General features: G+C 44.5%; 1 protein-coding gene across 1 annotated transcript in view; it reads left to right on the forward strand.

The window, feature by feature from the left end:
* Positions 1 to 3025: 3025 nt before the first annotated feature.
* LOC130472914 (E3 ubiquitin-protein ligase TRIM7-like) overlaps positions 3026 to 26928 on the forward strand; it is a 30314-nt gene continuing 6411 nt past the window's right edge. The window contains exons 1-8 of the mRNA XM_056844420.1: positions 3026 to 3463; positions 7747 to 7769; positions 9191 to 9309; positions 16776 to 16891; positions 18143 to 18634; positions 20929 to 21024; positions 21760 to 21990; positions 22570 to 22592. Of these exons, the coding sequence (XP_056700398.1) occupies positions 3026 to 3463; positions 7747 to 7769; positions 9191 to 9309; positions 16776 to 16891; positions 18143 to 18634; positions 20929 to 21024; positions 21760 to 21990; positions 22570 to 22592 (1538 nt within the window). The remainder of the gene's footprint in view (positions 3464 to 7746; positions 7770 to 9190; positions 9310 to 16775; positions 16892 to 18142; positions 18635 to 20928; positions 21025 to 21759; positions 21991 to 22569; positions 22593 to 26928) is intronic.

Consider the following 26928-nt stretch of genomic DNA (forward strand, 5'->3'; position numbering starts at 1 on the left):
TTAAAGCTGTGTGATGTCCAATAGACTACTGGAGAGTCCAAACATTGGAAAAAACCCCAAAGAAACAGGAAATTAGACATGAGGAACATGAGAATGTGGAAAAGCCTCAGATTTAGGAATGCAATGCTCATTCCATGTCACTTTGACGACAACCTACACAAGGACGCTCAGGATCAGATCTCTGGTATATTTAATACAAGCAGGGACCCACTAGAAATTTGTGGGGGGATAGAGAAGCTGCCATCATTGCCACCCCACGGCTGCCCCACTTACCAACCTTCTTTCTGTGGTAGGGGCTTGCAAGGAGGGGAAATAAGGAACCCGCCATCACCACCTCCCCACGGCTTCCCCACTCACCCACCAGGGGCTGGGGCAGCAGATGGGGAAGAAAGGACAGAGAAAGGAGCTCTGCCCTTGGTCGTCATCTCTTTCTGGATTCCTAGGATTAATTAGTACCTGTTCCTATTGATCACATTCTTGCTGGATAAAGAGAGTTAATGCTTTGTTTTAAATAAAACCATTAACTGAAAGAAGTTCTCTTGTTTGTTTTCCTGCCAAAAGAAATCGACATCAAGACCCGTAACATTTTATTGTGCTGTATGAGATTAAGTCTCTCTCAGAGAGTTTGTTTTAGACAGTGGGATTTGAGTGGGATTCTGCAGCTGTGTAAGCTAGTAAGAAAACTCTCACCTGGCTGAGCATAATCGATTCCTATATTGGGTGCAAACTGGATAATTCATCAGAAGGGGGAGAATAGTGGGAGGAACAGGAAATTGGGTGGGAAGAGAAGGAGCCAAGAGGGCACCTAGATGAGCAATTCCAGTCTTTCATGCACAATCGGTCTTGAAATGTACGACATACAAACGTCCCTCAGAATGTCACGTTTCTTGTCTGTGAAAATCCGGGTTCAAAGTTTTGCTGGAGAGACCTGTCATCCCTTCTTTGCTGCGTATGCTGAAGGCTGACCATGGCTCTGCTCTTAAGACTGTCAAATCTCACAGGCCCTGCTGGTGTTTGTGAAACCAGGATGATTACTAAAGAACATCCAGCATTTCTTGATGAAGAGCCCCTTTTCCTGTGTAATAAAAAGCTTCTACAGGATCCCAGTCACCAAAACTAACAAAATGGGGTCTGTTTCTTCCTCTTCTTTTTCCCAGAGCGCCCTGCTCCTTGGCCTATTATTTCTGTAAAGGACAATAACAGATTAAATGTCCTAAATAATAATCACAATCTGTTTGAAGATAAAGGCAGAAATAGAATTCTGGATCTTCGGGGCTCCCCCTCTCCCCAACGGTCATTTTCGTGCCCATCCAGCAGCAAAGTATCCATTTTCTCCAGGGGAACTGATCTCTGTAGTCTGGAGATGAGCTGTTATTCCGGGGCTGGGCATCGATAATTGGTAACGGTGGCTGCAACGGGCTTTCAGGCAGCTCCCATTGTTTCAGTGGGCATTCTTGTCAATCATTTTAATACATTCCTCCAGTAAGGGGGTTATCGCACTTGTATTCCCAGCAATGTGGTAAGAGTTTGAAAATGTTATAAAAAATACTGTTCGCACTTTCTATGTATTCCCACTGATGTATTAAGAGTTTGAAAACATTATAAAAAATACTGTTCGCACTTTGGCCCCTTTAACTGTGAAGACGTTTTCCAACCATTTATAAGCCGTGGTATCCAAAAACCCTTTTAAAGGCTGTTACCGCACTAGGTATTCCCAGTGATGTATTGAGAGTTTTGAAATGTTATAACAAATACTGTTCGCACTTTCTATGTATTCCCACCGATGTATTAAGAGTTTGAAACTGTTATAAAAAATACTGTTTGCACTTTGTTTGGCCCTTTTAGCTGTGAAGACGTCTTCCAACCATTTTTTAGCCGTGGCATCCAAAAACCCTTTTAAAGCAATGTTTTTTATAACGTTTCCAAACTCTTGATGCATCACTGGGAATACCTAGTGCGGTAACAGCCAAAGCGATGTTTTTTACAACATTTCCAAACTCTTAATACATCGCTGGGAATACAAAGTGCGGTAGCAAAATAAAACCAGAGGAACCAGCAGTCTGGATTCTTAAAGAGACAGAGAGGGGCAAGCAGGAGAACTGTCTGATAAAATTATGGCAGGACAGGCTATATCCCCGTAGGAATCTGAACGGGGGCAGCAGATCTGTTGCCCTGTGGTGCATCTGTCCCTCACCTATTAAGCACTTTAAAGACCCCATCAACCAAAAGGGAGACTGCAGCCAAGAAATCAGAAGGAGATTGAGACTGGGAAGGGCAGCCATGAAGGAGCTAGAAAAGATTTTGAAGTGTAAGGATGTGTCACTGGCCACCAAGACTAGATTAATTCATGCCATCGTATTCCCTATTACTATGTATGGGTGTGAAAGCTGGACGGGGAAGAAAGCTGATAGGAAGAAAATAGATTCTTTTGAAATGTGGTGTTGGAGGAGAGGGTTACGGATTCCGTGGACTGCCAAAAAAACAAATCAGTGGGTTATAGATCAAATCAAGCCTGAACTGACCCTAGAAGCTAAAATGATTAAACTGAGGCTGTCCTATTTTGGTCATGTCATGAGAAAAGAGTCACTGGAAAAGACAGCCATGCTAGGAAAAGTGGAGGGCAGCAGGAAAAGAGGAAGACCCAACAAGAGATGGATGGGCTCAATAACGGAAGCCACAGCCTTCAATTTTCAGGATCTGAGCAGGGCTGTCAAAGATAGGACATTTTGGAGGACTTTCATTCATAGGGTCGCCAGAGTCGGAAGCGACTTGATGGCACTTAACACACACACACACACACACAGAGAGAGAGAGAGAGAGAGAGAGAGAGAGAGAGAGAGAGAGAGAGAGACCCCATAAGCTTCCAAAGGGAAGCGACGCGTGGAACTTATCCGACCTTGGAAATAGTACGGGAATTGCAGCAAGTCAGCAGAGACGTGGAAGGGAAACGCCCACACTCTGCTGGAAAGTACCGTAGTAGAAACGAAAGTGACATTGTGACTTTCCCTTTGGGGGTGAGACGGCCATGGCTACCGGGGATCCCGTCCAAGAGCTCTGCGAGGAGCTCGCTTGTCCCATCTGCCTGGAGCATTTCGAGGACCCGGTGATGCTCACCGAGTGCGGCCACAATTTCTGCCGCGCCTGCCTGACCCAGAGCTGGGGGGCATCTGGGGCAGAGGCTCCCTGCCCTGTGTGCAAGCAGACCGTCCAACCGGGGAGCCTCCGGCCGAATCGGCAGCTGGCCAACGTGGTCGAAATAGCCAAGAAACTCAGTCTGCAGGAGAGAAACGGGGGCGCAGCAAAGAAGGAAGAAGCCAAGGAGAGGATTTGTGCCAAACACCGGGAGCCCCTGAAACTTTTCTGCCAAACGGATGGCATCCTCATCTGCACGGTCTGTGACAGATCCAAGGAGCACAAACACCACGAGGTCGTTCCTGCCGAGGAAGCTTCCCAGGAGTACAAGGTAGGAAACCTGCGTGGATCCTGATGTTGGTGGGGGTGAGCTCCTGAGGCTGTCTCTGTAATTTTTTTTTACTCCTATGAGTCCTGTGCTCCTTCATCTAAGATCGCCACCCCTGTGCTGGAGTAACTAGCCCGTGTGAAATGCTCTCTCCGCAGAATCACAGAAAAGGGGAGGCCAAGTTAAAAGGGCAACAACACCAAGAGGCTAAAAATAATCACATGAGTGCCTGGAGTAGGGTGGCCAACATCCAGGTGCTGCAGAAAGAGTTCGCCCTCTGTTAGGAAGGTAGAATCAACACTGCTGTTATTTGATTCTAACATCCAAGGACTAGCTGGAGATCTCCTGCTATTACAACTGCTCTCCAGCTGATAGAATGAGAATTTGATATGGTCAATTGACCAATCCCACGTTAGTACATCAAATTGTCTAAACTTAATAGTGCTGTACAGTACTATTACAAACTGCTTATATAAATGAAAATATAAGATAAATATAAGATCCAGATGATAGAGATCAGTTCACCTGGAGGAAATGGCTGCCTTGGCCATTGGACTCTATGGCATTGAAGTCCCACCCCAAACCCTGCCCTCCTCAGGCTCTGCCCCAAAAAACCTCCTGCGGGTAGCAGACAGACCTAGCAACCCTTGCCTGGAGGTTGGTGAAGAAAGGACCAAAAATAACCACATTCATGAGCGCTGCTCCATACAGGCTTTAGAAGCATCCAACACTTGGTAGATCTGTCTGCTTATTTTCCATAGCCTTCTTTGAGTTTGGGTACAAATCTTTCTGTGTGAGAGTAACAAGCTCGGGGCTATCATTGTCTTGCAGCATAGCCTACCTCACAGGGTTGTTGTGAAGATAAAATGGAGAGGGGAGAGCCATGTTGTATGCTGCTTTGGTGTCTAGCATCTCCCCTACAAAAACTCAGCTATTAACTGCAGTTGAGGAAAAATACAGTCAACAAATAGAGACTCTCGGGGACTTGAGTGAAATCACACACACACACACACACACACACACACACACACAACCACACACAAGACTTTGCAAGGCAGGGAAAGGAGTCAAGTGTGCCATTTCCAAGAAACTGTTTATCTTTTTCTCTGATTTTATAGTTTTTGATGAATGTGTATAGTAAAACAGAAAAAAAGGAACTAATCCCGAATGTCCCCCCCCCCCTTTCAGGTTAAGATCTTCAGCTGCCTGGAGACCTTGAGGACTAAGAAAGAGAAAATTCTGGTATATTTAGCAGATGCTGAAGATGAAAGCCGAGAAATGCTTGTAAGTGCCACAATTGCTGGGAAGTAAACAAGTACTGAGACTAATACGAAGGAAAACGCTATACCGAAGGCAGGAAAGACTCCAAAGCTGCAAGATAGCCCCAATCCTCAGAACAGATATCTGTCATTCACAATGGCCTGGTCTCTTACAGAAAATATCCATCAAAATGCATTCTAAGGCAGGGGTGTCGAACTCATTTGTTAGGCAGGCCGGATATGACATAAATGTCTCTTGGTTGGGTCAGGCCATGGATGGATGGATGGATGGATGGATGGATGGATGGATGGATGGATGGATAAGAAAAGGGGTGATGGAGGGAGCAAGGGAGAGAAAGAAAAAGTTGGAGATAAAGACAGAGAGAGAGAGAAAAGAGGGAGAAAAGAGAAAAGCCTTTCCCCCCCACACACCCGGCCTCTCAAGCCGCCCCGCACAACCAGGGTGAGGCCCCTGCCCAACACCAGGCCTCTCAAGCCGCCCCAGTCAACCGGGCCAAAAACCCTGCCCCACACCCGGCCGCTCAAGCTGCCCCGCAACCCTGTGCAACCGGGGCAAAGCCCTGCCCCACACCCGGTCTCTCAAGCCACCCCACACCTAGGGTTGCCAGGTCCCTCTTTGCAACCGGCGGGAGATTTGGGGGGCGGAGCCTGAAGAGGGCGGGGTTTGGGGAGGGGAGGGACTTCAATGCCATAGAGTTCAATTGCCAAAGCGGCCATTTTTCTCCAGGGGATCTGATCTCTATCAGCTGGAAATCAGTTGAATTAGCAGGAGATCTCCTGCTACTACCTGGCAGTTGGCAACCCTACCCACACCCGGCCTCTCAAGCTGCCCCATGGCCCCGCATGAACGACGCTGAAGTCTTCTGAACTCCCTCCCCGGCCACGCATGGGCCCCAGGAAGCCCAGAAAAGGCCGGGGGAGGGGGGGGAAAGGGGGACTAGGTGCCTTGGCTCAGCAGGTCCGGATCCAGCCCATGGGACGCATGTTTGACACCCCTGTTCTAAGGTCCAAACTACATGTAATATCCCCTTTCCCATGGAGATTGTTTTCTTTTACAATAGACTGCCACCTAAACTGTAATCTGATCAGAAGATGGAGAAGGAGGATCTTTTAAAGCATTTTTATACTTAACCTTTTCCATTGTTGTAGCAAAAAATTATGCCCCCCAGTGAATTTTCATGATATAAGGAAAAATTTGGAAGGTAGAGAGTGCAAAGGGATAGTTTTAGTGGGAAAACCTGAGAGAAGGTAGGATTAAGATTCCCTCTTCACCAGCCTTTGCTGCATTTTGCATGGATGAAACGATTGTGCAGAAAGACTACAGATAGCTGAACAACATCTTAGTCTCTGGAATAGGCCTTGGGAATGTTTCAGTGTTTGTATTTATTTAGAAATGTATACCCTGGGATTCTTTGAGAACCCAAAGCCACTTACACCATTGGTTTCCCCCTCTCTATTTTGTCCTCAAAACAACAACCTTATGAAGTAGGTTATGCTAAGAAAGGGTACCTAACCCACAGTCCCCCACCAAGCTTCCATGGGCAGAGTTTAGATTCGAACTTGGGTCACCCAACTGCAGGAGAAGGTGACATCAGTGCATTGCTGGGGATGCTCTGCATTTGGGCTCGTAGAGTTTTGCTCAGATGCCAGAGTGTCCCTGGTATCCCCTAGTGACATGCTGATGTCACTTCTGGATGCGCAGGGAGTGACATCAGCAAGTAGGAATGCTACTGATGTCTCCCTGGATTCCCACCATTCCCCCCCCCCCACCAGCCAGCTGAGCGGTGGTGAGAAGCGCCCACTACCAGTGGAGGCTTGGTGAGCCCATCTCTAACTATGCTGGGTCTATGCAGAATATTAATGTGCTCTCTGGGGAAAGTCAACAGAGTCCTTGCTACATGATTTGACCCTCCAAGATGCAATTTCCTTCCTTCCTTCCTTCCTTGTAGAAAGTAACAGAATCAGAGAGACAAAAGACAGCGGCTGAGTTCAGAACGCTACGCCAGTTACTGACAGAACAAGAAAACCATCTGCTGGCCCAGATAGATGAGGTGGAGAAGGAGATAGCCAGGAACAGGGACGCGCACCTGGCCAAACTCTCTGAGGAGCTCCCCTCTCTCGAAAGCCTTATTTGGGAGATGGAGGAGAAGCATCAGCAGCCAGTGAGTGAACTCCTGCAGGTAAGTCTCTGGTAGAAAATCTTCAAGGTCATTCTCAATGGGAGAATATTTATGTATCTTTTCTGATGAAAACAGAGCCATACTCTTTTGAAGACACACCACCAGTCCTTGAGTGAAGCATGGCAGGCCTGAAGTGTTTACTTTCAGCTTCATCTACCTGGCAAAGATTCTCCGTTTCCCCACCTGTCATCGACTTCATGAATGCAAAGTCATTTGCACTGGCAATGGAGTGTCCACACAGGAGATTTGTGCATGCTTTCCTCCATTATATCTCTCCCTGTGCCACTGGAGGGCTTTTAAAAAACCAATAACCCCTTACACCACAACGCCATAAAAATCCATTGCCACAATCTGCTAGTTCCTCTGAAGACCCAGCTTTCATTACTTAAAAGACATCTCTAGCAGGTTTTTTTGCATATCTCTGCAATGAAAATAGCTAGAGACCATTGTTAAAAACTGAAAGCGATAGCAGGATAGCAGTTAGCAACTGAAAAGTAGCTTTTTGGTAGCAGAGCAGGGAAAACGGCAGGCTTGATGGGCTGACAGAAGGCAACAGGTACAAATGTGAGTGGAATCTTGAAAATTGGCACTTTCCCATCCAGATGGTGTACTAACATGCTTGGACTTCATTCTTTTTGGAATGGTCACACCACACCAGGTCTGAGAATGAGTGTACTGAGATCATGGAAAGTCTGAAAAGGGGAAAATTGGAGGATGAGAAAACGTGAATGTTCCAAATAAACCCACTGCAGAGAAAAACTTCCATGTGCTAGTATGGTGCATGGCAGGCAGTGAGTATCCTTTTCTTTCTCTTTCTTCCTAACAGGATGTCAGAAGTACCCTGCAGAGGTAATTGGATCCCATTAATTTCCCTTCACCATTTTGGAGAGGCAGTTGGTACCACTAGATTGCCAGCCCCGTGTTGGCATGGCAAATGCCAAGAGCTTTTTGGGAGCAGAGTGCAGCTTCGAGATCAAGACGTTGCTGATACTGTGATGTCATTTCCAGATAATCACCTGGAAGTGACCTCCCACACCGCTCTAGGAATTTTCCCATCCTCTATGGGAAAGATCAGGGAGCAGAGGAAATTCCTAGAGTGGTCACCCAGAAATGCCGTCACAATGTCTGTAATGTCACTTCCCCCATTGTTTGTCTCACTGTTCCACTATACTGAAGAAGAACACAGCAGATAAGCATTCCAGATTGAGGGAGAATCAGCAAACAGATGTCACATGTGGTCAGCTGTCTGATCCCGAGAGAGTGGTTTAGTGGTCCAATTCTCCCTTGGTGGGAAGTTTGAATGAGCACCCCACTTTCTGAGTGATCTGAGGCCTCCCTGCTTGTGAGGGACCCCTTGAGATATGGACAAAAAGAAACAAGCCTTGACAATCTTGTAAAATCTTTCATTTGCTGAAGGGAAGTTGATCTGTTTCCAAGCAAGGAGACACCAAAACTCTTGTACAGTTTAGGCAGCAAGAAACTGTCCTGTTGTTTTGTATTCTGTAGTTTCACCTCCATATATTTACTAGCTTATTTGCATGTGTGTAAAACAGACCTTTTTAAACAATAAGTTCATTGACATTAAGACACAATCTGGGCTATTATTTTGACATTCTGGATGCTTTAATTTCACCCTACCAAATGAAAGGTGAAGGGGAGGTGGAATCCTTCCCCCTATGTCATGCATGAGCACAGACTACTCCAAGAGGGGAATTGTGGCTGACATACAACAGCCTATTACAGTGTAGCCCTAAGAAGAGTTACACTCTTCTCAGGCCCTCAACTTCCACGTACTTAGAAAGGTGTCACTCTGCTTTAGGATTGCATTGCAAATTTACTAAAATCTCTAGGTGGTGGCAGGGACAATTAGAGGGGCATGTCTGGGGAACAGTAGGTTGAGAAGTCCATACAAATGTATCACACACTCAGAGGATGTGAAACCACAACAACTTCAGATTAGAGTGTCTGTACCTCTCCACAAGAAGCAGCCGCGTAAATGAAGCTGAGATGTGGGCACTGTTGGCATGGTGGTGCCATGTTATGTTTCTTTTTTTAATCACTGGAGGCATGTGAGAAGGCGAGATTATGAGGAATATACTAGAAAGTCTGATGCTTGAAGTGAGGCAGACTCTCCTCCCCAAAGCATTTCTATCACTCTCTTGAGATTCTATACCTGCTTCAGCTTTCTGTTGTACAGTGGCTGAATTCTGCTCTCTTAATTTTCTCATGAATTCCAGCTTCCGTGAACATTAACAGTGTTTTCTTGCTAGGTGTGAGGAGATGGAGAACTTTAAGAATCCAAAGGCTTTCCCTTCCGAACTGAAACGGAGGCTCCAGGGCTGTTGTGATATCGGTCCATTCCTGGCTGGTGTCATAAAGCAATTCAAAGGTAATAATGAATGGCTGCCGGGATTTCATGTAGGACAGTACATTAAAACAGAAATTGGCAAGTGGACTCCTCATCACACAAGAATGCTGGCTGAAATAATAATTCTGTCTCAGTGTGGAAAGAGCTTTTGTCAAAGTGCATCTTGGAATCCTAGCTCATAAACCAATTTCTAGAAGCTTTGAGAAGGTTTATTTTCCTTAGGAGGTTTTAGGAGGGATTTAGGGGCAGCTTCCAAAATGAGACGATGGAATCTGATTAGAGATGCTGATAAAGCATGCAAACAACACAGCACAAATTTGCACTGCTTTTCAGTTACGGTTTGGAGATGATAATTAAACTTATGTCCCGGGTTTTCTGAGCATTATTTCCTTTTTCACCCTGACCTGGATCGCCCAGGATCGCCTGATCTCGTCAGATCTCAGAAGCTAAGCAGGGTCAGCCTTGGTTAGTATTTGGATGGGAGACCACCAAGGAATACCAGGGTTGCTGTGCAGAGGAAGGCACTGGCAAACCACCTCTCTTGCCATGAAAACCCCCCAAAAGGGGTCGCCATAAGTCGGCTGCGACTTGACGGCACTTTACACACACACATTTCCTTTTTCAGTGACTCTTGTTTTCTTATAATGTGCCCAAAGCCTCAGTTTAGCCACTTTAGCTTCTAGGGAACTTCAGGCTTGATTTGATCTAGAACCTAGTGATTTGTCTTTTCAGTGGTCCGCAGTATCCATAAAGCTGTCCTCCAACACCACCTTTCAATGGAATCTACTTTCTTCCTGACAGCTTTTTTCATTGTCCGACTTTCACACCCATACATAATAATGGGAAATACTAGGGCATGAATTAACTTGATCTTGGTTAACTGTAACACATCCTTACACTTAAGAATAGTTTCTAGCTCCTTTATGGCTGTCTTTCCCAGTGTCAATCTCCTTCTGATTTCTTGGTTGCAATCTTCTTTGGTTGATGATTGAGCCAAGGAATAGAAAGTCTTGAGCAATTTCAGTTTCCTCATTGTTTCCTTAAAGATGAGTAATTCCTCAGTAGTCATTACTTTTGTCTTCTTGATGGTCAGCTGTACTCCTGCGTTGGCACTTTCTCCTTTAACTTTCACCAGTAGTCATTTCAAGTCTTCACTATTTTCTGCCAGTAATGTGGTATCATCGGTAGATCTCAAATTATTAATGTTTCTTCCCCCATTTTTCACTACACCTTCATCTAAATTGAATTCAGCTTTTCTTATAATATGGGCTGCATATAGGCTAAAGAGATAGGGAGATAAAGTACATCCTTGTCTGACATGTTTGCCAACTGGAAACCATTCTGTTTTTCCATTTTCTGTCCTAACAGTAGCCTTTTGTTCAGAGTACAGGTTGTTCATCAAAACACCACCACAAGAACAAAAGCAGATGCTAGGAGAACAGCTGTTCCCTCTAATTCAAGCCATGCATCCTACTCTGGCGGGTAAAATCACTGGTATGCTGTTAGAGATTGACAACTCCGAGCTCCTCCACATGCTTAAATCTCCTAAATCTCTTCGTTGGAAGGTTGATGAAGCTGTAGCTGTCCTGCAAGCCCATCAAGCAAAAGAAGCTGCTCAGGAAGCAGTTAACAATCAAGCAGGTGCTCCAAGTATCTACTATGATCCGAGACTACACACTGTAACTTCGCCAAAGAAGTTTCACCAAAGAAAAAACCCTAAACATGGAAAAATTATTACATATTGAGAAAAACGTTGCAAAAATATAAAATGAAACAAAAAAGAAAGGAAACTTTGGAGCTTATGCACACAACAAGTGCCAGGACTGGCAAAACTGCTAGTCCTAGATTACTTATTGATTAAAAAATTTAAAAAAATAGTAAAAGAAAAAAAACAAATTAATGTTTTATAAACCCTGGGAAAAGAATTTTCAGCACAATACAAAAATATAAAGCATTCCTTTCTTTAATTTTGTAATTAACTGTGTGTGTGGGGGGGGGGAACTCAGAATATCACTACTGTTATAGTTGACAGTATGAACTGATAGCTGAACACAGAACCGTAATTTGGATTATAAAATTCTTGCTGTAATAAAATTCCTTAAATGCTGGGGAGGGAGGGGGAGGAACAATCAGATGCTTTTATTTAAAACCAGACATAGCTTTTCATGATCCATACAGTCAGAAGCTTTGCCATAATCTATGAAAAACAATCTGATTGTCTTCTGAAATTTTCTCGTATGCTTCAGTAACCAACGTAAATTTGCAGTATGATCTCTAGTGCCTCTTTGTTTTCTGAAGCTGGCTTGAACATCTGGCATTTCTTGTTCCATCTATGGTAGTGGTCTTTGTTGTAAGAATCTGAGCATCACTTTACTTGTGTGAGAAATTAATACGATGGTCCAATAATTGCTGCAGTCTTTGACGTTTCTTTTTTGGAATTGGAACATAAACCGATTGTTTCCAGTTTGTGGGCCATGGTTGTTTTCCATATGAGTTGGCATATGCTTGTCAAGATTTTGAAGGACTCCATTTCTGTGGCTTGGAATTGATATTGACATCCCATCTTGGTGATTTGTTTTCCCAAATGCTCTTAGTGCAACTTTCCCTTCACTTTCTAAAATAGTGTGTTCCTCTTCAAAACCTTCTTCTTGGAAGATATCTGTCATCTTTTCATCTCTTCTGAATAGTTCTTCAGTGTACAGTTCCCACGTTTTATTTATTTTGTCCTGTTTAGTTAATGTAATTTCCATGTTGATCTGTCAGCATGCCTAACCATGCTTTAAATTTCCCTTTGATTTCTTGGGTCTTATGGAACAGCTCTCTTCTTCCTTTTTTGCAGTTCTCTTCTATTTCTTTATGCTGGTTATTATAATCAAATCAAATATTGATGGCAGATTTGAGCTAGGAGCATGGAATGAAGCATGAGAGTGACACAGAGTTCTGTGAGACAACAATTTGTTTATTGCGAACACCATGTTACTGGCAAACAAATAGCCGATTGTATACGTTGACATCACTGGATGGCCAATACAGAAATCAAATAGATTACATATTTGGAAGCAGAAGATGGAGAAGCTCTATTCTTTCTGCTAAAACAAGACCACTTAACACATACACACACACACAAAAAACAACAAGACCAGGATCCCACTGTGGTACAAACCATGAACGGTTAATATTGAAAATTAGAATAAAGCTGAAGGAAAAACACCAAAACATTCATAGTGCCAAAATGCAATTTAAACAGCAATCCTGAAGAGTTTGAAGACCATGTAAAGAACAGACTTACATTCAAGTGAATGTCAACCAGAAGAACCGGCTTGCATTCAAATGAATGTCAATAAGATTAGCGCTACTTGCAGTCATCCTCTGATCTTCCCTAGTAGCATACTGAGTGCCATCTGACCTGGCGGGCACTATATATTTTTTTCATTTTGGATTGTCTCATCATAGGGTTTTTTAGGTAAGGGCTGGTCAGAAGTAGTTTACCATTGCCTTTTTTGCAGCGGTAATCAGGGTTAGCTGAAGTGGCACTGCCATTGTCTGTGAAAGATCCTCCGCCTGTGTCACCTTCCACTACTGCTGCTGCCCAGTAGCTACTCTTCAAGGGTTCCTGCACCCCCCATCACTATTACAACTGTCTGCTCTCTTCTGCTGATGTGGCCATTGATCCCTGAAGGGGGCTGGATGCGTCTTAAGTCTGCACAGCAGTGACCATTCTGCTTTGAGTCGCTCTGCTAGGAATTTAGCCTCTTGGCAGGGTCTAGGCCCCTTATCGCATTGCTCTCAGCTTTGCTGACACACACAAACACCCTCACCACATTATGGTGTACATCCAAAAAGGGGGCCTACACTTTTGATGGTATTAATTGAACCAGGCAGCTGAGTCTGGTAGCCATTCTTGGTGCATAAACAAAGCGTGGTTACTTTAACTTTTTACTTGATATAGAGCAGATGCTGTCCTTCCTTCCTGATAGCTGAAATGGACATGAGCATTTTTTAATGGTCCTTTAATTAATAGAACTAAGGTTTGGCTGGACTTGTAGTCCAGCATGATGAAAGGTCAGAAAATTTGTTAGTGCTCCAGGGGCAGGACTTGCGCCATTTATTTGTTTGTTTATGCTGTCTCTCTCTAAAATCTTGTTCAAGGTGGCTTACACTTATAATAATACATTATAGTTTGCAAGACCTGAGCATGGGTGTTAATGATAGGAAGTTTTGGAAGACATTGATTCATAGTGTCGCCGTGAGACAGAAGCGACTTGATGGCACTTAACACACACACAGAGAGACACACATGGCATTAAAACAAGCCAATGCATTTCAAAAGCACATCTTGGGTGTATTGGGACATGTCTGGGGCATTTGTGGAGGAAGTTCACAATTAGTGGACCAAATACAATTTGAGCCAGGTGGGCAGTGGAGGTCATGCACTGAACTTGTCTGCTCACGGGACCCTCCCTTCTGTGTGCTGCCTTTGATGTATGTTTGTCCCCAAAACGGATCCATCAAAATGGTCCCTCTGGGCAGTGTGTATAACTCCTGTTGCTTGAGCGTTGTTGAGCCTCGAGACTCACTCTGTAGTGTCAACATACCATCCAGTCATTTCCAGGCATCATAAGAGCAGCCCTTGCAGGATCAGAACAGTAGTCTGTGAGAAACACACTTGTTTCTCACACTGCGGCCAACCAGTTGCCCTGAAGGGCCAAACAAACCAGACATAGAGACCAAGGCCCTCCCCTGCTGCTGCCTTCCAGCTCTGGTATTCAGAGGTTTGTTTCCTCTACAGAGGAAGGTTCCCTTTAGTCACCAAGGCTAGGTAGCCACTGATGGACCTCTACTCCATGAACCTATATCTTACTCCCTTTTAAAGCCATCTGCGCCTGCAGACGTTCCTTTGCCTTTAATAGAACTAACTCATATTCTAAATCCCTAGACTTGAGCTATGAAATCCTGGTTCAAAGCTGTGCTGAAGCCAAGTGTTCGCTTTCCATATTACTGTTTGTCTTTGTTTTCAAAATCCTACAGAAACCATAATTTGAAGTTCTGAAATATAATCACACTGGGTTGGATCCAGACTAAATTTTCCACAAATGGAAGGGGAAGCGTAATTTCCACCAGTTCCTGCTGCATACCCTTGGTATCCCCCCCACCCATGGCATTTTTGAGGGTCCTGTAGGAGGGATGATGTTTATAGAGATGGACCAGTGTGGAGATGCATGGGCTGGGAAAACCTAATTCCTCTTGGAACTATATATTTTCACATCCTGTGGAGAAGATAAGCCATCCCTCTGATGTGTAAGTGCCTGACTATTGGCTCCTGAATTCTGGCTGACTTCTGATGTCAAAACCAGAATGGTTAGGACCTTCTGCACATGGGTCTTTCTGTCTGTGGGGGCGGGCATCCATGTGGGTGACAGCCAGAAAATATCTTCTTAGACATGCACCCATTTGCATCTTCCAGCACTGTAGCTTCCAAGTTAGAGATAGTTCTCTGCTTTCATTTTCTGTATTATTATCCACAACCTATTTTCTGATCTGGATGACCTAAGCTAGCCCAATCTTGTCAGATCTCGGAAGCTAAGCAGGGTCAGCCCTGCTTAGTATCTAGCTGGGAGACCACCAAGGAAGTCCAGGGTCACTATGCAGAGACAGGCAATGGCAAACCACCTCTGAATGCTCTTACCTTGGAAACCATCCATGGGGTCACCATAAGTAGGTTGTGACTTGACAGCACTTTCCACCACTTATTTTCTGTAGGCTGTACCCTCTAGAGGTGCTGATAGCAGAATAAGCTTGAATTTGATAAAGGAACGAAAGTTATTCCTACTCCTGAAACTTGACCAGGTGTCAACACTACTGAACAGCCCTATTTAATGCTGCTCCTAGCATCAAACTGAAAATGGGAAGGGTTAAAACTAGGAGGTGGTGGCAACAAGAGCAGGAAAGCCCCCTCCGAAATTCTTGAAGGAGAGTTGGGAAGCAGTGAGGGATCCCCACTGGGAAGGTTGGGTTTCTCTCCGCCAAACAGATTATGTCCTGTCTTCTGAGCAGGACTGGATCTCACCTGTTCGCTGGCAGGTGCTGGAGTTGGTAAATATCACACCTTGCTCCCCAGGAGCAGCATTTTGGAGAGACCAATTGACTGCCATGTGAGGCGGGAAAGTTATTTTCTGCTACTGGTGAAAAATTTGTCTGGGTCCAACCATCAAAAGAACAGGAATATAGATATATGTGAGCAACTTTGACATTCCCCAGTCTCCCCAATTTTGTTTTAGGATCTATGATTTTGTGAATTGCTGAAGATTTCCTAGAAATACAACAGTTGGATGTTTAATCTCTGTTCCTTCTGCTTCCCCAGACACTCTGGTTTCTGAGCTTCGATGCAAAAGGGTACATTTTGAAGACTAACAGAGGAAAAAAATTTACAGGAAGGAGGGTGGACTTGTCAAGAAGTTTTCTGTTTCATTGACATTCAAGAATTCCAGCCTGTAAACATGAGAATCATGAATGGGTTGGTTATGAATAGTGGGAAAGAGAGAAGATGGTGCAGTAACTGATTTTAAGTGTGAGTCTTTTAACCTAAGAACATGAGCCCTGCTGGATCCATCCAAGGTCCTTTGTTTCCAGAATCCTTGTTTCCATCAATGGACACCCTGATGCTTGTGGGAAACCCACACAATGGGCATGAATGCAACAGTCCCCACTTGCTTTTTGGCCCCCACACCTGTAGAGTCAGACCTCAGACAGGCATGAATCTCTTCTGGATGACGATATAGGGAAGTGTTACAAATGTTGCCTCTCTTCTTCTTTTTTTTGACTGAAAGGAAACATGAGGTCATGTTGTCTAGTGAAATAAACTTGTAGGGTAGTAAGGTTTGTGGCTTAATTGTCTTGTGATGCTGTTCAGAGGTATACTGCCTCTGAACATGGAGGTTCCATAAGCGATCACAACTAGCAGTAGTTCTATTTTGCCACATATTCCTTTTGCAAAAATGGCCTTTTGAGCAAGTTCTGTTTTACACATTCTCCTGAACTAATCAGTGACTAGCGGAGTGATTGCAGAACAGGTGATAATATGCATTCTTTGCCTAACTACCAATAGTAATACCAGCTGTGGGTTCTGAGTAGTCTTTTAAATGACATTGAAACTGGCTCTGGGCATCAACACTGAGAGCTCTTCCACACGGCAGTTTCTTGGCAAAAGGAAATGTGAGAACCCTGCAAATAGGAGGCATGGACCAGGCCCTTGGGCTTTCCCCCATGTTACTCCTGTATTTGCCTCCCAAGTTTAACTTGTTTATTAAGGTGCTCCAAGAAGGGACCTGTGGGGAAGGGGGAATCAATTCACCTCCACTGTGTCTGGCTTTCCCATCCTGCCTCAGGCTCCAGCTTCCCCCTCCCCTGCAAAGTGGCCACCGCCAAGACTTTTCCCATGCCATTTTGGAAGTGAGTTAATCTCTCTGGCTAATTTTCTTTCCCGACAGCTAATGTGACTCTGGATCCATCCGCAGCTAGTACCACCGCTAATGCCATGCTCATCCTGTCTGATGATCGAAGAAGCATTACATGCCAAAGTAAAGACCTGATTGAAGATCCTGAGGTGTGCATCTAGGTCTTCTTGGTCACCACAGTCCCAGTATCTTTGACACACACACAGGCATTTCCAGTCCTCCTCAGAGCTGTCACTGGTCATGAAGATGTACGACCTCAGGCCAAACTAGACTCCATGTCCCCGAGTCTGCCATGAGGATGTGGCACTATTTTAGAGCCTTTTTTAAATTTTAAAAAAGTGCCACATGTGCCTAGTCCTATTGGGGACAGCAGCACGGGTAGATGACAGGCATCCCACCCCACCCCTGTTTTCAAGATCTTAAATAGATGTAATCCAGCACAAAGTACATAAAACACTGGAAATCAGCTCTCCCTGTTGTATTGATTTTGTTTTGATTCAATGAAGCTGGGGGGGGGGTCACATAAGGAGACCTGTTGTGTGTGTTGTGTCTGGTGGGGGTATGTCACACTCCCTTCCACGCTGTTTTCCTAATCTAAACCACTCATTTGCATCCCAGGGCAAGAGAGTCTAAGCCACTGGTTCCCAACCGGGGGTCCGCGAGAACTCAATTAAGGTCCGCGAAACAAAGTTATAAACCCATAATAAATTAATATTTTCCATTAAAAGTTCTCTATGATAAAAATATATTCAAATATTATTCTGAGTTTAATGTTTAACTAACAGTTATGATTAAAGTTTATTTTCAAATTCTCTGAATTTTTACTTTGAACCTTGGGGTCCCTGCACTGAACAAAAAAGTCCTAGTGGTCCCTGGTCAAAAAAAGGTTGGGAACCACTGGACTTAAGCAGACTCAGAATCCTGCTCAGATCTAGTCAATGAGGTTGACTCCCGGGAAAGTATTCTTATTAGATACTTATTATTTGATACTTTTTGCAGGGCAATGATTCAGCTCAAACCCAACCCCTTTCTGACTATATATTACTCTTCCTACACACTTGACCCTGAGAGACCCTGCCCTTCAGTGTTCCTCCTCTGAAGATGCCTGCCACAGCTGCAGGCGAAACGTCAGGAAAGAAAATACCAAGACCACGGTCACACAGCCCGGATAACCTACAAGAACCAATATTCTTATTAGACTTGCACTCTCAGATACCAATGCATTGCAATGGGATGGTGTAAGAGCCGGAACGGAACTATACGGAACGGGTATTAAATGCATGCATAACGCTGGTTATTGCATGGCCGCTCTGGAGCATTCCCTTTCGGCTTTTACATCCCCGTTTCAATTCTTGATCTAACTCTTGCTTTGAAGCAGTGTCTGGGCGCGTCCTTTGCAGAGTTCCTGGAAATCGAAACTGAACTGTGCAACTCTCCCGGCCGTCGGGGCAGCCATGGCTGCCGGGGGTCCCGTCCAGGAGCTTCGCGAGGAAGTCTCTTGCTCCATCTGCCTGGACAATTTTAGGGATCCGGTGAGCATTGCCGAGTGCGGGCACAATTTCTGCCGAGCCTGCCTGATGCACAGCTGGAGGGAGTCGGGGGCAGAGGCTTCCTGCCCCCAGTGCAGAGAAACAGCCCAGCAAAGGAATCTGAAGCCCAATCGGCAGCTGGCAAACGTGGTAGAAATTGCCAAGAAGCTCAGTCTGCAGGGGGAGGGCGGGGCAGAAAGGAAGGGGGTGGAAGGAAAGGAGGGCACTTGCGAGAAGCACCAGGAGCCCCTGAAGCTCTTCTGCAAGGATGACCAAGCCCCCATCTGCGTGGTCTGCGACCGATCCAAGGAGCACCGAGATCACCAGGTCGTTCCAGTGGAAGAAGCTGCCCAAGAGTACAAGGTAGGGCCGGAAGTAAATGACTGTGCTTTGGTGACGAATAGCTCTTTTGGGAGGGTTGTTTGTACATTTGCTCCTGTAAAAAGTCTGCTGCCCACCTGAGAAGGCCACTGCAATGCTGGATTTTTACCCTGGTGTAAATAGCACTGTCAAAAGAACTATAAGAAGAAAGGAGCAATAGGAAAAAAGAGCAATATCTACTGGAGACTCTAGTTTTTTACATAGACTGTCCCCAATCCACCATCAAATCACAGATCAACTTTATGTCCACTGACGTCATCCTAAATAGAATGGATGTAGTACAATACATCTGTGGTGCAAAAACGTGGCATGGTTCCTCACGATGTTTTAATAGAATTCTCCTGCATTCAGCGACAATTCAAAGAATGCATCGCCACAAATTGCACTTTAAAAATCACAGATCCGGTGCTTCAGCACAAAAGCATAGATCCAAAGCACAGTAAGTGGGCAATTTTTAGACAGAATCGCCTGAAATACATTCTAAATGACAAGTTCCATCCATCTCCACAGGCTGCACAGGGGGAAATAGGACATATCAATTGCTTCCTGGTACGGCCACAGTGCAAAAATGTGTATCAAAGCCACAGATCTTTTAAGTATCTTCATGGTCCATTGTTTTCTGCCAGTACTACAGCACAAAAATAGGGATTCAAATAACAGGTCCTCCTAAAGGGGTATGAGTTTTACACTGAAACAACAGAAAATCATTCTTGTATCACACTTGGACCCTTGTCCACAGACAACATCATAAAAATAATGGATGCAGTGCTTTGTCACCCTGCTTTTCACAGCTTCCTTGACTCATCAGCCTCACTAGCATCCTCCTGAATTGGATGGGACTCATCCTAATCTGCATGTGCGTTCTGTTTGAGTGTCCATCGGTGTGGATTTCAATAATGTCCAAGCATTTTCAATCAGCTTGACCCTCCTTATCTTCAGTTTCCTTTTGGCTTAAATTCCCTCATTTTTATAGAAGTTTTTTCTTCTGAAATGAAGCCTTATGGCACACATCAGGCAAGAGCAGACTAGGATTCCAAAACAGGCCTGGGGCAAGCGAGGCCAACGTGGCCTGGGTCTGAGCCAAGTGCCCTGTTGGAACTGCCAGCTCTGCTGGAGCTGATTGGCTGAGCTGGCTCCTGTCCAGTGACCTTCTCGGGCAGTGGCCCCACCAGGCATTTTACCAGTAAGTAAAAAGGCCAGTCTTCCCCTGAAGTTAGGGACTGAGATGTCTTTGAGTGACAGCCGCCGCCTCAAAGATCAAGACTTCCCCAGACATGTTGGGAAGCAGCATACCCCTTGAATAGAGTAACCCAGGGGTCCCCAACATGGTGCCTGTGGGCGCTGTGGCACCCTTTGAGTGCTTTTAGAGGGAGTGGGGGCTAGGTGGGAGTTTGCCCAACAGGGCATCTGAATGGCTATGGAGATTAAAAGGCATACTGTTAAACAGAGCTTCTGCATGAAATGCTGAGTAGTTACTATTACAGTTATATGTAACCTTGCTCCCTGTCATTTTGTGGTTGGTTGCATTGGGGCAAATTGCTGGAGATGTGGCATAACATTTTCCTAAATAAACAAATAAGACCCTATAGCTGTTCTTTCGCACAACCATCAAATCATTCTAATTCAAACAAGCCACTATGACACCAAGGAGATCAGTGACTGAGCAAGATCCTGATAGATTTTTTTAAGGTAATGCGTGCAACAGAAAACTTGATGGGCACTGAAGGAAGAGTCCATTTCCCCTTTCCTGGTAGGTCATTTTTTTGCAACCAAATTCACTTTCCCTCACTCCACACACATAGAATCATAGAGTTGGAAGGGACCACCAGGGTCATCTAGTCCAACCCCCTGCACAATGCAGGAAATTAATAACTACCTCCATCCTTCATCCCCAGTGACCCCAACCCTCCCCCTGCCATGCAGGATCCCACAGTCAAAGCACTCCCAACAGATAGCCATCCAGCCTCTGCTTAAAGACCTCCAAAGATGGGGACTCCACCACCCTCCGAGGCAGTGCATTCCACCATCGAACAGCCCTCACTGTCAGAAAGTTCTTCCTAATATTTAGGTGGAATCGCTTTTGTATGTGACATGAAGTCACTTTCCCTCTTGTCAGAGTCCTTGTACTTTTTCACCCACGGTTGAGAAACTATTGGGAGGGGGGGGGGCGGTGCAAACGTGTTCGACCAGTAAAGTGTTCCTCTCTCTGCATAGTAAACCTTTACCATGTAACAAAACCTGATTTTATGGTATGTGTTTGGGTTTTTTTGCTCCAGGATCAATTTTCTGACCGTCTCAAGCTTCTGACGACGGAGAGAAAAAAATGTTTCGCACACACACTGGATATAGAGGGGGAAAGCCAAGACCTGCTTGTAAGTATTATTAATACTAGGAAATGAATGGAAACTCAAACCAGTAACTGGAAATATAGAACGTCTGTAGATGTAGAAGAGTCAAGGCCATATAGCAAAGATTGGGAATGGTATGATCTCCCATAGGAAATTTTCCTAAAAGGCTATTCCAAGGGTGATTCCTCAGAAGTCCTGAGGAAATGCTTTCTGTGCTGAATGTGGTAGAAGTGAAGGACTGTGCAACATCCATTTACACCAAGCACAGCTATACGCTACAGGGGGCAGAAAGGTGGGTGGGTCAGACTCCCTCTATATCCCCTTTTCTTTGTCTGTTGTGCTGCTGCTGTCTCTGTTTACCCAGACTGCTACTCTCAGGGACTTGCTTCTGGCTGCCCTTCTCTTCCTGCCTTTGCTTCCTCTCTTGCTCTAAACTCCATGAGAGTAACATATACTCTCAGAATTTCTCTCCATCCACTAGTTAGATGGATACCTAGAATGCTTTCTCCCTTTTCCTGTCACTTCTTTTTTGGACTTCTTTTCTGTTGAAGAACACCCATTTTTCTCGTAAAACAACAAGCCTTGTGTGAACTTTATTCCAAAAGCAGCCTTTCCCTTTCACTGGGCAAAACTTGCCCAAGCAGAGTGTTGATGGGATCTGTGTCTTTTTCTGTGGAATCCTCGTCCTCTTTATTCCACCAAGTTCCTGACTCAGTTCCTGACTTTGGTCCCCCCCGCCCTTCCATCCACTTGTTTCAGAAGCAAACAGAACCTGAGCGGCAGAAGATCGTGGATGAGTTCAGAAAAATGCATGAGTTCCTGGAGGAAAAAGAGAAGGTTCTCCTGGCCCAGGTGGAAGAGGTGGAGAAGGAGATTGCAAGAGAAAAGTACAAGCACCTGGCCAGGCTCTCCAAGGACTACTCCTGTCTTGAAAGTCTCATCCGGGAGATGCAGGAGAAGATTCAGCAGCCAGCAACTAAATTTCTACAGGTAAGAGTGTGGCAATAACATCCTAGGCTCCTGTCTAGGAGAGTCCAGACTTTTCTATTTTGCCTTCACCTATAAGTGAAGAATCCTATGTTATAGAGCTGATAATTGGATCTGTTGTGTACAGGAGCATCCAAGAGAAATATTCATTTGGTGTGGATTACTCTGAGGTAAGGGTTTCAGTTTAGCAGTGATAGTGATGGAATCTGTTGTCCCTTTTGCCTTGTTGCTAAGGAGTTCTCTCCCAATTAGATCCTTTAGCTTGATTTTTTTAAAATGAGTCTTGGGACATCTTGAAGACTAACATTTTTTTTAATTCCACCATATACGTATGTTTTCTTTGGGATGGCCAAGATATCTACATAATTCATATTTTCTCCAGTATTTCCACAAATAAATGAGCATAGAGATGTCCTTTTCTAAGAAAAATAGGGACATCCTTCGTGACAGCATCCCCCAGTCTCTGAGCAAAGTGTGGTAAACAGATGGAGAGGACCATCCGAATCAAAGGCATGAAGGATTTTCCTAGTGTGGCCCACGGCAGGTGCTGAATTCCCTCTTCTTTCTCTTTCTTCCCTCCAGGATGCCAGAAGCACCTTGCAGAGGTAAGAGGATGCCATTTATTTCCTTTCATGATGATGGGAAGGGTCTGGATGCTTTGTAAGGAAATATGTCAGGTAGGCTCCTGGAGAGAGACCATAGGGCTCCAGACCCACCACTATTTTAAAGATGAGATGGCACCTCCAAGTTCTCACCCCAACTTTTTACTGGATGCTTTTCTTTTACCATCCCCAAGTGGGGGCACTTCCCCACATTTTGAACTAGAACAGGCTTGTCAAAGATGCAGGCCTCATCAGACCTGCTGAGCTTTTATCCACCCCAGAGAAGCAGCCATCCCTGCTTCCCCACCCCCCACTCCCCATGCTCCCAAGCCTTTAGACAGTGCTGATCTGCATTCAGATTGGTACAGCTTACACGCTTCCTAGCCAGTGACCCCCCTCCCACCCCAAGCAGCCAACCCCCTGCTCCCCTGCTTCCCTCCGCCGCTCCGGGCTCGAGCATGCAAGCCATGGCAATCTGCGTTCAGATCAGCGTGGCTTGCATGCTCTTATCAGCGTGGCTTGCATGCTCCCCAGCCAGCCACCGTGAGCTGGGCTCAACCAAGCCAAGGGAACCACCTCCCCAGTCCAGTTCTAGGCCGGTGAGCCCGCACCAGGCTTGCCAGTCAAGGCTGCCACCCCCTCCATCCCAGATCAAATTTAATGCCAGGGACCAGAGATACAAACTTTATAGAAGACACAGGCAAAGCCAATTAGTGTATTATTTTTTACTTAAAATATAAATATGCCTAAAATGAAAACACAATTAATATTATTATTGACTTTGCCTGTGTCTTCTGTAAAGTTTGTATCTCTGGTACCTAACATTACATTTTATGGTATTTATTCTATTTGGTACACATGGCCCAGCCCAACCATATGTCATATCCAGCCCTCATAACAAATGAGATCAACACCCCTGAGCCAGATCATCCTGCTTCTTTTGGGAAAAAGTAAAGGTCCCCTGTGCAAGCACCGGGTCATTCCTGACCCATGGGGTGACGTCACATCTCGACATTTTCTAGGCAGACTTTGTTTACGGGGTGGTTTGCCAGTGCCTTCCCCAGTCACCTTCCCTTTACCCCCAGCAAGCTGGGTACTTATTTTGGGAAGGATTCAATAAATAATCAATTATAAGCTCCAATTTTTCATATGTTAAATTTTAAAGGATCAGCTATAAGGATAGTCTGAGAGGCTAATAAATAAAGTTCATCAGTTCTCCTTTTAATTTGGGATTCTGTATATTGAAGGGCTATCTTCAGTTATACTAGATCTCTCATTTATATCAGACTCATTTGCTACAACCTCAAACCAATGTTTTAATAGCACAGAGGGCAGTTTATTCATTACAGATTATCTAGTCTGCTTTGCTTAGCTTTTTTAAAAGATTCTTCTTCAGTCTGTCACACCCGTTTTTTGTTCATTTTGGTAAGTGAGAAAGAGAAAAAGCTACACACACCCCTCCAACCTAGATAATAACCCAACACAAATCAGCATCTTGAAGGGAGAGGGAGGAATGAGGGAGTTACCCTGACAAGCCTAGGTCAACCACACTCCAGCAAAGAAAAAGACTGAAAACAAAATATAAGCTACCAAAATTAATTTAAAAAAAATAGAAAACTAAATCTAGAAAGAAGATAAAAACACAATAAAAACAGTCTAAAGGCTGAACTAAACCCGACTGAAATGAACTGGAAGAACAATCTTCCAGCACCCCTGTGGGAATAATGGGGTGGGAGTGGGGAGGGAAGATGTCAGCATTTAAACTAATGAATCCTCTATAACTTCTATGACCACATAGGGTTAAGGATAATAAGACAAACCAAAAGGAAAAGAGAAAGATAAATAAACTACAGCTTAGACAACCTCTCACTCCCCTACATTGTTAAACCTAATTGGGAGTGCCGGCAATATACCACATAAAAGTAGTCAGAATGAAAAGAGAAAGAAAGCACAGAGTAAAGAATGCATCTAAATAAGTGCATAACAAACAAACAAAAAGGTTACAAGAGCAAATAGAGGCCAGAAATTGGAAAAATAAAACTCCTTAACAACAGGTTCTGTCCTTGCTTAATAGGGGCTCTCTCGGCTCTTTTTTCTTTGTGTATTGGTTGGACGTATTGCCAGGAACTGTGGAAAAATGGACCTAGGAAGGTTATTTTAACAACTGGCTGTAGTTGAGTGTGTGAAGTGTGTGAAGTGCCTCCCAAGTTGCAGCCAACCTAGGGCAACCCCAGCAAGATGTTTTCAAGGCAAGTGAGAAATAGAGGTGGTTTGGCATTGCCTTCTTCTGCAGAGCTTTTTCGGGTGGTCTCCCTTCCAAGTACAAGCCCTGCTTAGCTTCTAAGGTCTCACGAGATCAGGTTGTCCCATGACACCTCCCCTAGTTGTAATTATCTCTCCATAAAAAAATAAACATTTTGACCCCTCCAGTAGGCTTTTGGAATCAGACACAGTTCATGTATTCCTCAATAGAACCTCTCATTTGATGCCTCACTTTGGGGTCTTAGGAACCACAGTGAGGGGGACTTTCCTTCCCCATACACCTCCCGTTCCCTCTCTGCCTCTGTCTCTGGGTTTTCTGCCACTTCCAAGTCATTTGTTCTACTCAGGAATTCAGGATTGGATAATTGGGAGGTTAACATTGTTTCCCTCAACCAGGTATGAGGAGAAAGAAAAAATTAGGAGGAATACATTCACTTTCCTTCCGAGGCTGAGAAGGAAGATCCAGGATATCCATAACAGAACCCACTCTCTGGAGGTTAACCTGAACCAATTCAAAGGTACTGAGAATGTAATAATGTTAAAAATTATTGGCAGGTAACAGGCTCATAGGAGCCCCGTGGCGCAGAGTGGTAAGCTGCAGTACTGCAGTCAAAAGCTCTGCTCACGACCTGAGTTCGATCCCGACGGAAGTCGGTTTCAGGTAGCCGGCTCAAGGTTGACTCAGCCTTCCATCCTTCCGAGGTCGGTCAAATGAGGACCCAGCTTGCTGGGGGTAAAGGTTTGATTTACGGATGACAAGGGTATCAAGAATCATCCGTAAATCAAACCTTCAGTTAGGTCACAAGGTCTACCGGAAACCAACTCACACAGATCGCTACTTACACAAAAACTCCAACCACCACCCCCGACAGAAAAGAGGAATAATCAAAACATTAATGGACCGTGCAAGACGGATCTGTGAACCACAGTTTCTCAAGGAAGAAACTAACCATCTAAATCACACACTGCTAGCAAACGGCTACTCCAAGAATGAAATCAGAAGGGCCATTGAACCAAACAAAAATCAGAAAACTCAAGAAAAACAGTCTCCCATAGGAAAGGTATTCTTGCCATTTATTAAAGGAGTCACTGATAGGATGGAGAAACTTTTGAAAAAACATAACCTACAAACAGTGTTTAAACCCACCAAGAAAATACAACAAATGCTACGATCAGCAAAAGACAAAAGAGACCCCCTCACCTCTGCAGGAGTATATCGTATACCTTGCAGCTGTGGAGAAGTTTACATCGGGACCACAAAACGCAGCATACAAACAAGGATAAAAGAACATGAAAGATACTGCAGACTTGGCCAACCTGAGAAATCAGCAGTGGCTGAACATGGACTGACACAAACAGGACACAGGGTCTTATTCCAAGACACTGAAAGACTGGACAATTCTACCAACTATTTTGTCAGATTGCACAGAGAAGCCATTGAAATTCACAAACATCAGCACAACTTTAACAGAAAAGAGGAGAGTTTAAGAATGAATAAGGCTTGGCTTCCTGCCCTGAAAAACCTCCAGACAAAGACAACATTCAACAATAGCCATACAGATTAGTTTTGGATTACACACATTAACAGATCACTTCAGGATACAATGGTTCCATATTAACATACCATACCCTCATTAGCACATTATCTTGATACTTACAGGACAATACTTTTGCAGGACAATACTCAGCTCAAACCCAACCCCTTTCTGACTATATATTACTCTTTCTACACCCTTGACACTGAGAGACACTGTCCTTCAGTGTTACTACTCTGAAGATGCCTGCCACAGTTGCTGGCGAAACGTCAGGAAAGAAAATTCCAAGACCACGGTTACACAGCCCGGATAACCTACAAGAACCAATGAACTCTGACCGTGAAAGCCTTCGACAATATTAGGAAGCCTACTTGTTTAACTAGTAAATGAACATTCATGGTTATTAAATAATTTATCATCATTATATACTGCATGATTAAAAAAAAGTACCTTACACACGAAATATCTTTAGAAGGAAGCCATACTCAGACTTTCCATGGGAGGGGGACACTAGTTGTCACATGATGTCTCTGTTGCAGGAT

This window comes from Euleptes europaea, chromosome 1 (assembly GCF_029931775.1).
Source record: "Euleptes europaea isolate rEulEur1 chromosome 1, rEulEur1.hap1, whole genome shotgun sequence".
Lineage (NCBI taxonomy): Eukaryota > Metazoa > Chordata > Lepidosauria > Squamata > Sphaerodactylidae > Euleptes > Euleptes europaea.